General features: G+C 48.5%; 1 protein-coding gene across 1 annotated transcript in view; it reads left to right on the forward strand.

The window, feature by feature from the left end:
• Positions 1–17,197, forward strand: part of ADAMTS17 (ADAM metallopeptidase with thrombospondin type 1 motif 17) — a 363,306-nt gene that overhangs the window by 208,973 nt on the left and 137,136 nt on the right. The window contains exon 13 of the mRNA XM_055277066.2: positions 12,608–12,774. Coding sequence (XP_055133041.2) covers positions 12,608–12,774 — 167 coding nt within the window. The remainder of the gene's footprint in view (positions 1–12,607; positions 12,775–17,197) is intronic.

Consider the following 17,197-nt stretch of genomic DNA (forward strand, 5'->3'; position numbering starts at 1 on the left):
AGGTGATCTGCCCGCCTTGTCCTCCCAGAGTACTGGGATTACAGGTGTAAGCCACTGTGCCTGGCTGCCAGCATGACTTCTTATAGCGCTGACGGCTGTTACTTGTCTCTTCATCTAAAACTTGGAAGAATTCATGGGAATGCTCAGAAAGTCCTTGGCGTGTATTTAATAAGCAGCCCCTCTTGTTACTAGCACTCATAGAAGAACGGGGATGGTACCAGTTGCCTTTCCCTGCCTAAGGCTTTGTTAAGTGCAGAGAGAAATTGGCAGGGGTTGTGGTTGTCATGGGTGCTCCACGTTTGTGATTGGAGTTTGTGGGTCCTAGTGGAAGACTGGTCTTCTTAGCACGTTATGTATCTCTTAACAGGTAGCACCCAGTAAACATCATAGCAGGAGGATATCAGAACCTCTGAATGCCTGAAGTAGCCAGTGTCCTGAGACTGTCAACATTTAAATTGTCTCTAGGCGAGGGCAACACTTGCAAGAATAAGCAGTTATCAATGCTATGCAAATGCCGTAGGTGCCTCTTTGAAGGGAACTGGTGTTGTCCGCCTTCTTGGGATGACATGAGCTAGGGCTTCCCCAGCATTGGTAGCCCGAAGACAAGGCTTTCCAGAGCTTTTTGCCTTCATGTCTTGGCGGGACCCCTGCCACCATCTGAACTGCTTCCTGCCCTGCCCACCCATGGTTGCTGTGGGCTACCACAGGGGCATTTTGCTCTGGGAGGACCCTAAACACCACCCATTCAGACAGCTGCGTTAGTATACTCTCGCTGGCCTGCCCTGCCATGAGCTTTCTAGTATTGGGATTCTCACCCCATTCCTCCAGGCCCCGTGGCCCCGGGAGAGGGGCTGTTCTGTAAATCACAAAGTTGTGAAAATCTTTCACTCTTCTTCTTCATCAGGTCCTCCCTCTGCCTCGCCATGATAGTCATGGCTGTTCTCTTCCTTGCCTTTTCCTGTATGTTATCATTGAGGAATGGGAGAATTTGCAGGGCCTCGGTGCACAGACAGCTGAGGGTTTGTGGGTCTCAGCACATCGGATTGTTGTAGTCATCGATGTACCTTCACCTCCAATCTCTGTTGTCCAGCAGCGTCATCCTGTGGGGCAGGGTGATGGCAGAAGGAACAGAAAGAGCCTGCAGCATTCTCACTCCTCCCAGCCGCACGCCCTTTCCTGGTGAAGCTTTTCCAACATGAAGCCTTCAGTAAACCTGGCCAGGGCCTGAACTCTGCTAGGTGTGGGCCTGCAGTGAGAAGCAAAGACAGATAAAATCCCTGCCTACCGGCAAGGGATGCAGTCCCACCAACTCCTCTTGGTTCTCTCCCAGACACTTCAGACAGGACCCTTTCTAAACTGGGACCTCTACTCCTAGCTCACCTCTCCCCTCTCAGTAAATAGCACCACCATCCTTGCATTGCTTGAGTCCAAAGCCCCTGAGTCCATGCAGCTTCCTCTTACATCCTTTCTGCCTCCTCCACGTCTGGTCATGAGAAGGGTGGTGAATGCAGCAGACCTGCACCATGCGCCGGGTTCCCTTAGGCATTTATGTAGGAAATTATTGAATGCAGCCCTGTGGGAGAGGTATTATTTTTATCTTCATTGTACAGAAAAACTGTTTCAGGGGGCCGAGCCCAGTGGCTGATGCCTGTAATTCCAGCACTTTGGGAAACTGAGGCAGGTGGATCACCTGGGGTCAGGAGTTCAAGACCAGCCTGGCCAACATGGTGAAACCTTGTCTCTACTAAAAGTATGAAAATTAGCCAGGTGCAGTGGCGTGTGCCTGTAATCCCAGCTACATGGGAGGCTGAGGCAGGAGAATCGCTTGAACCTGGGAGGTGGAGTTTGCAGTGAGCTGCGATCACACCACTGCACTCCAGCCTGGGTGACAGAGTGGGACTCCATCTCAAAAAAAAAAAAAAAAAAACAAGAAAAATACAAACAAAAAAAAAAATAGAATCATATTGAAGTTTGGTAACTTGCCCAAGGTCACACAACGAGGCAGTGGCAGCCCAGATTTGGAGCCCAGTTCTAGAAACCGGAAGTCCAAAATCAAGGTGTCAGCATAGCTGCTTCCTTCTTGAAACTCCAAAGGTGAATCCATTTCGTGGCTCCCGGCAACCCTTGGCCTTCCCTGGCTTGGAGGCGCATCATCTCCATCTCTGCCTCTGACTTCACGTGGTCTCTTCTCTGTGTGTCCTCTCACCTTTTCCTCCCTTAGAAGAACACTTGTCATTGGATTTAGGGCCCACCCAAATCCAGGACGGTCTCATCTCCAGATCCTTAGCTTAATTACTAAGTCTGTCAAGACGCTTTTGCCAAATAAGGTCTCATTTGCAGGTTCCAAGTGGACCTATCTTTTGAGGCCAAGGGGAACCCCCATTCAGCCCCCTGAAGCCTCGAAGCCTCCTTTGTGCTCTCAGCCACAGCATTCCAACCCCAGGACCCTCCTCAGTGCCGTCTTCCCCTTCCTGAACTTGCCTTTTCCCTTCTTTGGGTTTTAATGTAAATGTCTTCTCAAGAGGTCTCTGTCCCTGACAGCCTGCTTAAAATGGGGTGCTGCTTAACTCTCCCTCAGCACCTCTTCCTTATGTTACAGGTGTTGCAACAGCTGTTATTGTTGTTACGTATTTGCTCACTTGTTTTGACTGTGTCCTCCCCACTGGCCTTTGAGCTGAGCTGTGTGCAGGCCCAGGACAGGCCGCACCTGTTTGGACACCATGCTGCCTTCTGTGCCTACAGCAGAGCGGCCACTCCATAAAATGTGCTGACTGCCTTCCAGCCTGGACGTGCACTTGCTCCAGAAAACCAATCTCTCTGCAATACCAGTGCCTCCAAAACACATCCCTAATATCATTTTTTCACTGAAATACAAAGGTGATCATCAACGATTAGGCCAAAAGTGGCAGACCACCAGGAAGGCCTCATGCCCTTGTATCATCTCCCCTCGCTGAGACCCAGATGCTATAAATGGCCACATGAGGCCCATCTGTCACCTGTTGTGCCTGCTCTTCTCCAGCAAGGTGGCAGCTCACAGCCTGGGGTGCTCGGCATCACCTTGAGAACAAGCTTCAACACAGAACCCAGCCTTGTTTTTCCCCAGTAAGAGAAGGGATACGTTTTTGCTCCTATACTATTTGCACCTTGGTAGTCTGTTCGATCTTTCGCAGTGGCAGTGTAGCTCTGTTTTCTGTTGTGAATGAAAACAACATGCTCCTTTTTCCCATGTAGTTTTCTATGGAGTTTCTCGCCTCCATGGATCCAGCCCAGGTGAATGGGAAGAGGTGGGACAGGCCTTGGGTGGGTGGGTTACCAGCCGTCTCGGGGACTTCCCAAAGAGATGCAGGACGTGGGCGTGTTTTATGAAGTCCAGGCTGCAGCCTCCAGCCTGCTTCTGCAGGATGCCCTGATGTGATGGTTACAAAGCGCAGCTGACCAGGGCCTCGGAGCCAAGCTCTGACGAAAACAACGTCCTCTCCCCGTCTCACTCCTTAAATCACCAGGCCTGCTGCCTAGAGATTTCACAAGGATGTCCCAAACTCACTGCTATGTAGGTCTCAGGCTTGGAACACTCCCACGACCCGCTTCTCACCCCCTTCACTTTATATTCCTGGCTCCGCTCCCTGTCTTCTGCAGCTGGTTTATTCACTGTCCAAAAATACTGGCAAGAGAGTCCCCCCACACACAATTATTTTTTTTAGTCTTGGTCTTCACAGCTCTTGGAATTTTTATTTTTTGCTAGCTGATGTGGAGGCCTTAGGGACCATCCGTGTTTCCAAACCAACTTCCTAGGCCCGTCCTTTCCTGCTATAATTTATGTTGCTGTTGGTGGGAGTTACGTCAAAAGACTACAAGGTAGAAAATGCATCTCTAATTTACCTTCTGTTACCCCTGGACAGTTTGTGTGTGGGGAAGAGCTGGAGAGGGAGGGGAGAGAAAGGCTCAGATGCACTTGTGTGAAAAGCCAGCTGTATCCCAGCAGATGCAGCACGGGCAGGTGAGTGGAGTGCAGAGCTGGGACACAGCAGGGTCACTATGAGGTGCAGCCCATGTGCACCAGAAAGGGAGAGGAAGGCAGCTAGCCTGCTAAGACGGCGGGAGGACGGCTGGTGTAAGGGTATGTGCCTGTAATTGGTTTTTGCTTCCACAGTGAAACCCCATCTGTGTGCTTTCGATGTGCCAGCAATCTGGCATTCATATGGATAATTTTTAAAAATTTAAGTATTCTACACTGAAGCATAAGTTACATGTGTTACTTGGACACTTTTCAGAGGAGGCCTTAAAACTGGGATGTCTGCTGCCCTGAGGGTGCGTTAGCACCTGGGCAGCACTTCTGAAACCCTATGGCTTTGCCCTGCTCCCTTCTCAGAGCTCACAGAGCCAGGGCTCACCAGGGCAGGGACCAGAACTGCCAGCTTTCTACTGAGCACCCTGTGTCTCTGGATGGTGAAGCTGGTCCGAACTGCTGTTGTGACTTTATCTTCTGGTCTGTCTTCATTTAATACCGCAAACCTGAAAATAAAAAGTGGCATCTTTCTCTTCCAGCCTATCTTGATTCTACTTGTCCATCCACTCTCAAAGAAAGGGGCAGATGTTCTGCCACGTGATCCTGTTGACCTCAGCAAACCTTTGCTGCTTCTCTGCTCTGCGCTTGTGTCTATCAAGGCACTGAGGACTCCACTTCGGCAGGAGATGGTCCTTGTTCTGCAGGCGCTTGGGAAATTTGGGGGTAGAGCTCACCTTTCTCTCCACGCTTTCAGTTTCTCACCAAAGCCTCTCTACTTCACTCTTTTGCTTATTTTTAAACAAACTTATGAAGGTAGAATATACAAAGAAGCCCAGCTCCGTGCACAGTATTGCTCATCACGGTCGAGCATGTGTGTTGGGGCGCATGTGCAGATATGTGTCAGTGCGGTAGGAGGGCAGTTGCTGGCCCCTGGACGTGCGCATGTGTGACCACATAACAGCTGCCAGCTTTGCAGAATGGCTGTGCCATCTCCATTGCCGTGGCTGTGGTGGCTTTCTACTTGCCCATGTCCTCACTGACACCAGTGTTGTCAGTAATTCTCACTGGTTTTGGCCGTTCTGATGCGTGTGTAGCAGTATCTGGCTGGGGAATTGGTACTTTCCTCATCAACAGTGAGCCATTTGGATATCCTTTTCTTGTGAAGTACCCATGCAAGCCATTTGGTTTTGTATCTAAGTTTCTATTTTATTCATGTTTAGGAGTCATAGAACAGGCCTGGCACAGTGGCTCATGCCTGTAATCCCAGCACTTTGGGAGGCCAAGGCAGGTGGATCACCTGAGGCCAGGAGTTCATGAATAGCCTGGTCAACATGGTGAGACCCCATCTCTACTAAAAATACAAAAAAATTAGCCGGGCATGGTGGCACACACCTGTAATCTTAGCTACTCAGGAGGCTGACCCACAAGAATCACTTGAACCCAGGAGGCGGAGGTTGTAGTGAGCTGAGATCTTACCACTGCACTCCAGCCTGGACGACAGAGCAAGACTCTGTCCAAAAAAAAAAAAAAAAAAAAAGTCCTAGAACAGAAAAACTAGAAACTATTGATTGATAGTAAAAATTCAAATTAAAAGACCCATCACACCCCGATGACTGGTCAGTGAGTCAGGCTCTCCTTCAGGCCTCGTGGTGGCCGATGAGCAGCCCCTCCCACAGGCAGAGGCGGGGCGTCTGTTCCTGCTGGGTCCTGCTGGGTCCAGGAGCTCTTGCACGCTACATTTCTTCTCTCCACCTCTTGCTCGTCAGCCAAGTGGTTATGTCGCCTGTTGGAGTGTTGATTTCCTCGCCCAAAGGGTGCAGTCAGGAGCACCTTCTGATTCTGTGTGTGGATTGCATGAAGTAATGGTTAGAAGGGCCAGCAAAATGGGGGCCCTCTGGGCGTGTCAGCTGTTTTATGATCACTCTTTATGTGACAGTGCCTCTTGCCTTGAAGTTTCTTCCCGGTCCTCAGGGATCGGTCCTCATTTCAGGATGAGATTGCGACTTGCTGGCTTTCCCCTGGAGGCCTCACGGGACCTCGGAGCCTTGCCATGGAGCCCAGCAGGCCTGCGCCTTCCTGCCCTCACAGGAGAGGCTGAGGGAAAGACCGGACCCGCCTTCAGCTCCTGGGAAGGGATAACTCTATCATGAATCTCTTACATTAACTGTTCTTTATTTTAGCCCTGTCAAGCTGGCTTTCTGTCATTTTAGTCTCCCTAGATGTGTTTTGTTTTTCTCCTTACTGCGTAGCTCAGAGCAACTTCCAGAGTGAGTGAGAGCCCTGCCCTCTGCTCCTGAGACTGTGTGAGGGTGGTCTCTCCAGTTGCTTCTGGGGATTTGGTCCCCTGCTTCACTCGCTGGCCCTGCACACTGTCTGCTGAAGCCCCCGTGTCCACACAATTCAGGCTTCATCCAGCCAGCCCAGTGTGGGGTCCTTGGGAAAGTTGGGGCCTCCTTTGAGTCCTCCCCCAGAACTTCTGTCAGGAAGCCATCTGTGGAAACTGCCAGCCACACCCTCCCCCACGAGGATTCTCCTTCTGTCTTCTCTGTGCCACAGATGGAGGGTGCCTCTTTCTGTTGTCTCAGGACCAAGGTGCAGTTGACGCTTGAACAGCCTGGGTTTGAACTGTGCAGGTCCAGTTATACATGGGTTTTTTTTCTGTCTCTGCTGCTCCCGAGACAGCAAGACCAACTCCTCCTCTTTCTCAGCCAACTCAGCGTGAAGATGATGAGAAGGAAGGCCTTTACGATGACCCACTTCCACTTAATGAGTAGGAAATATATTTTCTCTTCCTTATGATTTTCTTAATAACCTTTTCTTTAGCTGACTTTACTATAAGAATATAGTATAAAACACATATAACCTACAAAACGTGTTAATTATGTGATCAGTAAGACTTCCGGTTGATAATAGGCTATTAATAGTTAATTTGGGGGGTGCTAAAAGTTATATGTGGATTTTCTACTGCATGTGAGGGGTCAGCATTTCTAACCCCCACATTGTTCAGAGGTCAGCTGCACATGCAGGAGGCTCTCGCTGATGTTACTATAGAGGCCCCGTGTTATAGAGACAGTCATAAAAAATGAAGGAGTGCATGTGGGGTCCTGCCACATAGCAATTGGGGATTATTTAGGTAGAAAATTGTGTACCTGGTGGATTACTTCTCTCCTTTCTCATGTTGTTCAAAATAATGACTTAAAACTGAAGAAAATCAGTTCCTTTGGTCATATTTTTTAATCAGGGAAAGTTCAAGGAAATATTAGCTATAGCAGGTGGCTGGAGTAAGGGGAACTTACTAAGAGGTAAAGAGAACTCTAAAGAATACAGGAAGAGCAGATGCAGGTAGCATCCTGTGTCTTTAGGTCTGAGGCAGAGCACCCAAGGAAGGAACAAATCTGTATGACAGTGACCCACACACAGCTACTGTGAAGGACAGACAGTAGCTGCTACCACAGTTTTGTCCAGGGGCGAAATTCCTTGGACCTTGTTAGAGAGGGTGCATCCGGGGCCCACTGAATGAGGGAGAGGCTTGTAGAGGTTCTGGACTGGTGGAACTCTCTGGGAAGCCACACTTAGGATGTCAGGGAAAGGTTCCAAGGGAAGAAACTGCATCTCCAACCAGGATAGGAATCTATCCAAAGAGTTGGTGTGCTTAGAAGCTTACCCACTGGAGTACAGGAGAATGCTGTACACAGGGAGGTGGAATGCATCACAGGCCACTAAAGAAGCATGCTGAGAGAAGCCACATACCAGGACCAGGGAGAAAAGCCTGTTCCTCCTCCATTCAGGTTACATCTAGTATCCTTTCATTTGAACTTGAAGGACTCCCTTTAGCATTTATTGTAATGCAGGTCCATTGGTAACAAACTTTCTCCATTTTTTGTTTATCTGGGAACGTGTTAATTTCCACCTTGATTTTTGAGGGACAGTTACATGGATATAGAGTTCTTGCTTGACGATTCTGTTCTTAGGCACTTTAAGTATATAAGCACACTTCTTTCTGGCCTTCAAGGTTTCTGGTGAGAAATTGGCTAATAATCTTGTTGAAGATCCCTTGTATGGGATATGTCACTTCTGTCTTGGTGCTTTCAAGATTCTCTCTTTGTCTTTTGGCAGTTTAATTATAATGTGTCTTAGTATGGGTCCTTGTATCCTACTTGGAATTTCTCCAGCTTCTTGGATTTATAGAGTCATGTCTTTCTTTACATTTGGAAAGCTTCAGCCATTATTTCTTGAAATAATCTCTTACCCCTTTCTCTCTTTTTTCTCCTGAGACTTGCTTAGTGCATACCTTGATCCACTTGATGGTGTCCCACAGATGATCTCTGCTTACTTTTCTACATTTTTTTTTCTTTTTACTTCTCAGATTCAGCAATTTCGATTGTCCTATATTCAAGTATGCTAATTCTTTCTTCTGCCTGCTAAAATCTTCTCTGAACTGGTGGATTTTTCATTTCAATTCTTATACTTTTCAATTCCAAAATTTATCTTTGTTTCCTTAACTTCCATATCTTTATTCTCATTTTGTTTATAGATGGTCTTCCTGTCTTTATCTGTGCCTTCATTTGGTTCCTGAGCATTTTTAAGACAGTCATTTTAAAGTATTTGTCTAGCAAGGCCAACATCTGGATTTCCTCAGGGACAGTCTCTGCCAATACATTTTGTTCTTTTGAATGAACCATACTTTTCTGTTTGTATGCCTTGTGATGTTTTCATTAAAAACTAGACATTCAAATCTTAGAATGCAGTAACTCTAGAAATAGATTCTACCCCTTCCCCAGGGTGTTTTGTTTTGTTTTGATTTGTTTTATGATTTAGTGGTATCTCTGGATCAGGAATCAACCTGAAGTGAAAGCTTAAGATCTTATCAGGTCTTTTTTGAACCTGTATCTTTTCCTAGCCATTCCTGGTGGCTTTCTAAGTTCTCCTAGATGAAGTTGGTTTTAAATGTCTTTGTGCTTAAATGTCTGGCTCCTAAAAGGATAAAGGGGGGAAATCCCCTGGAAGCCACTTCACCTGGTGGAGGTTACAGCAACGTCAGCCACCTTCTGCATCCGCACCTTAACAACTGAAAGTAGCAATCAACAGTCAGAACACAGAAACCAGATATTTGCAAGATAAGGTTCTTACTGCTCACCCTGACTCCAGAAAGTTGCAACAGGAGCACAGACATAGCTGCCTGCCTTGGGGGTGAAGGATGGGCAGTAACTGTTACCACACTAAAGGCTGAAATTGAGCAAAATTAACTGAAATTGACCTGGCTTTCCCCTGAAAGCTGCAAGCTTTCAAGTAGACTGCAGAGTTTTAATAGTTTCTTCAGATAATTTTTGCCAGTATGGTTATTGTCTGGATGGAGAAATGGATTCCTGGTGCTTCCTCCTCAGCTCTTTTCCCTGACATCATTCCCTCTGTTGGTCATTTTAAGATAAGCTCTGATAATACAGTTCACTTCAGTCTAGTGCTTATTGAAGACCATCCTATGGAATGCTCTCTGCTGAGAACACAGAACTCAGATATTTGGAAGATAAGATCCTTCCAGATAGGAACAGGAGGAAGACAGCTCTTCATTCCATAAGGTTGGTGGTAAGCAGCATAGCAGAGACCCAGACAAGATTTGGAGATGCTCCAGGTAGGAAGGAAAAACAGGGCGGAGGTGGCCTCAAAGATGGACAGAGGGTTAGGAGGTGGGAAGTGGGGATTACGGGGCCTGTGAGCTAGATAAGGGGCCACATAGAGACTGCCTGTTGGAGACGTTGTCAGGGAGAAGCAGCAGCATAAGCAGATGTGGAGGGAGGTGTGCCTCCACATGTTAATCACATGTTCACCAATTGCAGTCTATACTCAAGTGTGTAGGAAATGGAGCTTTCTTTATTCTTCTACACGTGTGGTATCCTATGTGCTTCGCCTCCAGACCCACTTTCTTCTGGATCCAGTTCTCTTACATCATACCACATCACATCTCCTCTCCACCTCCTCACTGTCAGGGGTGAAGGTAATTGTTGTACGTGGGTTAGGCAGATGTAAAACTGGAGAAATCAGCTACTGGAAAGGGAGGAAACTGAAGCATAAAAGGAAGCTCAATAACAACTCAGGAAGTTAATCACATGTTCACCAATCGCAGTCTATACTCAAGTGTGTAGGAAATGGAGCTTTCTTTATTCTTCTACAAACCCACCTAATTTGTATTTTTCTACTCCCTTCCAGGCCCTGTTGTGTTCCTCGTGACTTCAGTGTCTGTCCTGCTTTCCCTTAGTCTGCATCTAAGTTCCGCGAGGAGCCTCTGGTCCTTGTGTCGCCCAGTTCCTTAGTTTCCCTGGGGCTGCCATAACAAAGGACCCCCAACCGGGTGCCTTCAACAACCGAAAGTTATTGTCGTACAGTCCTGGAGGCTGGAAGTGCAAATCAGGGTGTCGACAGGGCTGGTTTCTCCTGAGCATTGTGAGGGAGAATCTGTTCCAGGCCTCTCTCCCAGCTTCTGGTGGCTTGCTGACAATGTTTGACATTCTTTATGTGTCTCTCTGCCTCTGTGTGTGTGTGTGTGTGTGTGTGTGTGTGTATCTCCAGATGTCCCTTTTTTATAAGGACACTTCATATTGGATCAGGGGTTCAACCTACTCTAGTATAGCCTCATTTTAACTAATTTTATGTGTGCCCTGTTGGCCCTGTTTCCAAATCGGGTTGCACTCTGAGGCATTAGAGGTTAGGACTTCTGCATAGAGTTTTATAGGGGCCCAGTTCAGCTTGAAACGTTGTGCCATGCTGCATCTGCTGCCTCACTCGTTCCTTCTCTGGTGCCCGCTCGTGGGGACTCACTTATTGCCATGGTGATGTTTCTCCTGCTGATCCATGTGGCTCTTGGGGGCCAGCCCCCCTCTGCTCCTTCCACGCCATGTTCCATGGCACAGGATTTGATTCATTCTGTCTGCCAATGATACCTCGCCCAAGCTGCCTGGGGAGGCTGTCTGAGGCCCCTTCTGCCTAAACACACCATGCAATCATTTCTCTGAAACTGATGCCTCCCTTGCCTTCTAGACAGGAAGCAGAACACAAGGCCCCTCTGTTCTCAGATTCCATAAACCTTCTAGAGGGTTAGCTGTTGCCTAACTTGAAGACCAGCAGAGCTCAGGGCCCCACTATGGGGCCACCAGTAGGTTTAATCTCTCTAGATCTCTTCTTCTTCTGGGGGAGGGAACTGTTTTCTAGTGTATATGAGGTAGACAGAAGTATGAAAACAGACGTATGAAAGGGGCCTTTCTCCTCAGGATATTTTCTCCAAGACATCTGTGTAGACCAGGAGCTGGCAAAAAATAAGGCCTGTGGGCCAAATCTGGCTTACCACCAGGTGTTTATAAAGTTTTATTGGGACACAGCCATGCCTGTTCTTTTACATGTTCTCTCTAGCTGCTTTTGTGCTACAGTGGCAGTTGAGTGATTGGAGACTATCTGGCCCACAAAACCAAAACTATTCACTATCCGGCCCTTCACAGAAACATTTTTTCAACCCCGGCTGTAGACCTTTATGACACAAAAGCCCAAAGGCTTCTTCCCTCTTCTGCTGTTATATCTCTCCCCTAAAGCAACAATCACAGGGTGGCCTTGCTCTCTGAACATGAAAAATGGCAAAGGAAGAAAAAGAAATACACAACATGAAATGGCTAATGTGTCCAGATGACATTTGGCCAACAGGTGTGTGTGATTTGTGGAAATCCATTGAGCAGAACCGTTTGGATGTGTGCCCTTTTCTTTCTTTCATAGACTGAATTTCAATAAAAAGTGCGGGGGGTGGGAGTGGATAAGAAATCTTATTCCATCATGATGACCTTGGCGTCATGGAAATGAATGGAACCATTGAGGTTGCCCAGGTTGCCGAGGACACCCTGGGGCCTTGCAGAAGCACAGGGCAGAGCCATGCTTTGCCAGCCAGGCCCTCACATGTGTGGACTTGGCCAGCGAACACAGCCTGGGATTCCAGAATGGCTTAAAACCCCAGCCTCGGCACAGAGCATCTAGGACCCAAGACCACAGCATTGACCATGTGTGGTCTCACACCTGCCCAGGTAAAGGTAGCACAGCCCAGATCTAACTGGTCTCTACTCAAAGCCCATGAGCAGATGAACTCATTGTTCTTATTCTTTTCATTATAAAGTAAACGAGCTATGTATTTACTCATCCTGAAACTTAACCTCCAGAGTATACCTGGGGGGCATTTAAAGGTCTTCATTTCAGAGAAGACCCCTGCAGAACACACACACTCTCTCTCCAGAAGTGTCCCTCGGGTTTCCAGTGTTACCCATGGCCAAATTTTAAGTTCAGATGAAGGACGCGATGTGTGGATCTTGCCGAACTCATAGTCACTGCCTTCTCTTTCCGTATGACCTTGATTTGCAGTTCTCAGATGCACCTTTCAGAGGCCTCACTTAAACATGCCGGCAGTGTGGGTCTGGGATTGTGGGCATTTGTTCTGTAACAGCAGAGAGGGGCTGGCTTTGGAAACCTTGCCCTGCCCCCTTCCCTTCCTCCTCCTGGCAAGAGAGACGGAAACAGCTGTCCTGCTCTTCAGTCGCACCACCTGGTTAACGCAGACCTTCTTCTTCCTTCTAGCCCTGGGCCTGGAGGCACACACTGCCTGGGTGCCAGTGTAGAACATGCGGTCTGCGAGAACCTGCCCTGCCCCAAGGGTCTGCCCAGCTTCCGGGACCAGCAGTGCCAGGCACACGACCGGCTGAGCACCAAGAAGAAAGGCCTGCTGACAGCCGTGGTGGTCGATGGTAAAGGCGTATGGCATGTCGATCCATGGCAGCCTCCCGTCCTCCCCTAGAAACATAAAAACCACCTAGGGAAGCCGGGGGGCATCCCTTTCCCAAACCAACGCAGCAAGACACTCCAGTCCTCTGCCCAAGTCAGCTGCGGCCCAACTTTGTAAGTTGTGGGGTGGACCTTGAATGACCCAACTCTCTGAGATGTTCCAACTGCAGCTGTTGAAGCAGGCAGCAGGCCAGGTGCATCCTGCAACCCCATTTGTAGCGAGGAGGCTGTGCTGGCATCCTGCCCCTAGCGCCACGTGTGGAGGGACCCAGGACGAGCTGAGGAGACCAAGACTTTACAGGAGCATCCCGGTGTGTGGGTGTGGCTGCTCTCTGGCTTTCCAATGTGGATGCTTCCCTGTATTGCCTCTCCTGGTTTGTTTTGAATTGTCTCTTAATCCTTGGCTAGGATGTTGGGGGACTTTTTAGAATAGTTTACACTTGGGAAAGATGATAATAAGCACAGGTCACATTTTCTTTCCAAGAGCTTTCTCCTGAATCAAGAGGCTCTGCCCCATTGGGCCACTGCAAGCATTTCCAGTAGCTGATGAAGTTCTAGGTGGTGTGTCATGTATACATTTGTAATGTCTGCTTAATTAATGTTCTCAATAGATAAGGACACCCCAGGGCCCGCTTCAGGGTTGTTGGGTTTGTTTGTTTGTTTGTTTTTTGTCACCTAAAACTGTCCTCCTTTAGGAAACAAGACTTTGTGTTATAATGATGACATATGAGCCCGTTTATCGGTATGTCATGTACAAGACGCAAGGTAGCTTTACATACATCGTCTCATTTAATACGCAAAACAAGCTGTGCAGAAGACGAGAGGGAATAAGGTTACAGGACACCTCTAAGCACCTGCAGCTGACAAGAGGCCAGGGCGGGAGCTGACCCCAGTTCCAGAGCAGTTGACTCACAGAAAATAGGCAGTTATTGTCTGGCTGCCAACACTTGAAGAAGACAGACAGCATGACTTCCTGGGTGTGGAGTGAGGGAGCTTGAAGAAGAACCCGGGAAACTGGGCCTGATTTTTAGACAGGCTCAGAAGTGTTTTGCAGAAGAATGAAGTTCTGATGCCAGGTCTTGTGTTTCTTCCCTGTGTTGGGAAGAGCCTTTGAAATCTGCCTGTGGCGTTCTGCTATTGCAAGTTCAAGTGTGCATAGCTGTGTGAAGGTAGGCCCGGGCATCTCTGGAATAGCAGCCTCAGATCTGCAGCTTTTCATCTAACAGCCAGACCCATCCTCTTTGAGCTGATTCGTAAAGCAACATGTGATGCTCTAAATTGTAGCAGATAACACCAGCCCACTCAGATGAGGACTCATTTAAAAGTAGTGGGGAGCCCCTGTCATTGTCCTGTTTTAAAAAGAACACCACCTTCGGGGACCGTGTAATGTAGCTGCGCCATCGGCTCGCCAGCAGAATTCAAGAGAAACACGGCCTTTGCACCCTGACCTTTCCCTGCAGATGAGGGAGAGAAGAGACCTGAGTGCAGCTGGAGCCGTGCACTTGCACACGGGCCTTTGCCTCTCTCCACCTGGCTGTGAGTCGGATGCAGGAGGTGGCAGGAGGCTTCCCGCTGTGTCAGGCACACGCGGACCCCTAAATGGAAGCAAGAGAGCTGCCGTTTGGTTCTCATGAGAAGCAGCCTTGAGTCCGAACCTTCACCTTTCCCCAGCATGCCGGATAAAGATGCTTTTAGACTCTTCTTTACTGTCCGCTCCCACTTTGCAGGAGCAAGAAGAGGTCAGGTCTGGGACAGATTCACGCTCTTCAAATTTCAGCTCGACTTTGTGCACCAAGTTGTTCTTTGTCCTTGGTTGCCTGCTTCAGTTTTCAATGCTCCCGTCTCATTTATTCAACACAGAAATCCCACTGAAATGTCTGTTTTTCCACAGATTTCTCCAAGTCCAGATTACGCTTCTGTTTTCCTTCTGACCGCTTTTGGATGGCTGGACTCTTTCGTTGCCTTATCACCCCAGTGGCTGGGACTTGAGTCTGCCCAGATCCTCCACCCAGGAAGCCTTGCGGTGTGGCTCTTTGGGGAGCTGCTTGGATTGGGAATGTGACCTTTCACCCACTTACTTTCTGTTTCTCTCTGCCTAAGTCCTAAGTTATTGTCACTAGAGTGCCACCGCCTTTGATCTGAAAAGAGCAGCCCTGTTTGGTAAGGACAGCTAGCAGGCAGTATCTCGCGTGTGAAGGAGAGACCCCACGCTCGGGGCTTTGCACAGGTGGCTCGCCACGTCCTGCTCTGGGGTAGAATCGCCCTGACTTCTTGCATCTGCAGTTTCATTTCTCTCGAATACCCACAGAAGCCAGCATTTTTAAAAGGAGCATTTCATCAAGGGTAAAAACAAAATAATAAATGGCCAATTTAGAAGGCAGGAGGGGAATATGGATTATAAGTGTTCCTCTGAAAACTCCATGTATAAAAGGCACAGTTCTAGCTGAGCCGTGATAGGAACGATCCCTGTGGTTGGGCTCCGGGTTCTTCTGAAGCCCATTATGACTGCCCTATTCATAGCAGTGCTATCGCTGCGGAATTCGTTGGCGAGTGACGCACAGTTCAAAAGAAGGGAAGCTGTATTTTTTTTTCTTTTTTTTTCTCTCCCTTTTTTGAAAAAAAAAAAAAAAAAAAAAAAAAAAGAATTCTTGCAGAGGTAGATTTTCCAAGGGAGGATTCAGGACCACAAATCCATCCCACCTCCAAAGGAAGACAAAGACCCTCCTTAGAAAATATTTCTAAGTGGAAAAGCCTTTAGACAAACCCATGAGGTGGCCCCCTGCCAAACCCACCCCGTCTCTGCTTTTCCCGTGGAATCTCATTGAAGTGGAAACCTTCAAGGGTTCAGTCCTCCCTGCCCAGGCCAGCAGGCCACCGGCCCACTGAAGTGTCGGAGAGCTTGGCAAAGGCTGCGTCTGGACGTGGCTGTGCGTTCCCAGCTTCTCCTGCCTGGCACAGCACAACCCCCCAGGTCTGAGCCTCTGTGGGGATGAAGGACGTGATGGTTAGGACTCTGACTACAGCTCCGCCAAGCCAGCTGGGGCTGCTTAATGAAAAGGAGGGAAGCTGCTGCAAAGCTGAAGACGTCAGGACCCTAGCTCCGTGGTCTCTGCAGCTTGCGTTTGGTAGCTACACCCCCATGCACCCACTGCAGACTGGCTTTCTCAGAACTTGTCCATGTACAAGCTGGTAGGGTAGCCCATGGCACCTCTTAGGTAAATCCACATCCCTTATCCAGATCCTTTTGGGCCACATAAAGTTCAAGTTTCAGAGTATTTTGCGTGTTCAAAAGGTAGTAACGGTGCATCCACCAAATATTCGTATCGCTGGTGGGCTCCAGGAAAGCACCCCATAGTCAGTCACGTGGGTCTGTCCACCAGGTGACCTCATTAAGGGGGATAGTGACACTACTGAGAGCTCACATCAGTCCAGGCTGGTTTTGCTGCCAAATGTGTTTGCCACAAATGAAAGAGAACACATGGTTTTCAGAGCTTTTTGGATTTCTGAATTACATATAAGGGAGTGTAGCCTTCTTTGGGATCCATCAACCATGAGCAGACAGGACGTCTCTGCATCTGAATTTCAGTACTGAGTTCCCAGGAAAGAGACGAGGAATGGACCAGCTGTGGGCAGGTGCTCACTGCTGGTCAAATCCACAGAGGCCTGTCCGCCGGGGACTGATGAGGGGGCCAGGGTGGGCAGCTTTGGGAACAGGAGTCTGAGTAGCCTCCTCAGCATGTGTCCACCACAGAGGACCAGGGAGAACTTGGATGAGTGCTGTGATGAACTCAAAATAAAGCAGTGTCTCCACCATACTAAGACCTTCTAACTGCTGGCCTAGAGAGAGAGCAGAGAGACTACTGAGAGCCACGAGTGTCTTCTTCACTGCAGAGGAATGTTCCAAACCTCCAGCGGGCACGTGTGACCACGTGGTTCTCAAGCTTCTGAGCCCATCTTCCCTGCACTGCCTGTGACCTCCTCCAGCCAAGCAGAAGTCCTGATGCCAGGCAGGCCAGCAAGAAGCGAGACCGGCCCCAGGCTTTGCAGCGTCAGTCAGAATTCCATCTCAGCACACACCAGCCATGCAGGTGGCACGTTCCAAGCTTCCTTCCTTCAAGTGTGTGGTTGTATAACTTTTAAGAAAATGTGATCTCCTTCTGTGCTACTGGGGTTGTAAGAGTGTCGATGCTGTGCGCAAAGCTGAATCCCACCACCTCATGTTATTTACTGGGGTCTTGTTCCTGGAGATTAATCTCCCACCTAAGGCAGCCTGGAGGGAAATAGAGAATTTTGAGGGATTCTGAGCCGCCTCCTCACATTTTAAAAACCTTATCCTTTGGGAGATCATGCCATATAGTTTGCTAGAGGTGTGGGTGCCCTGAATTC

Source organism: Symphalangus syndactylus, chromosome 5, assembly GCF_028878055.3.
Source record: "Symphalangus syndactylus isolate Jambi chromosome 5, NHGRI_mSymSyn1-v2.1_pri, whole genome shotgun sequence".
NCBI classification, from domain to species: Eukaryota; Metazoa; Chordata; class Mammalia; order Primates; family Hylobatidae; genus Symphalangus; species Symphalangus syndactylus.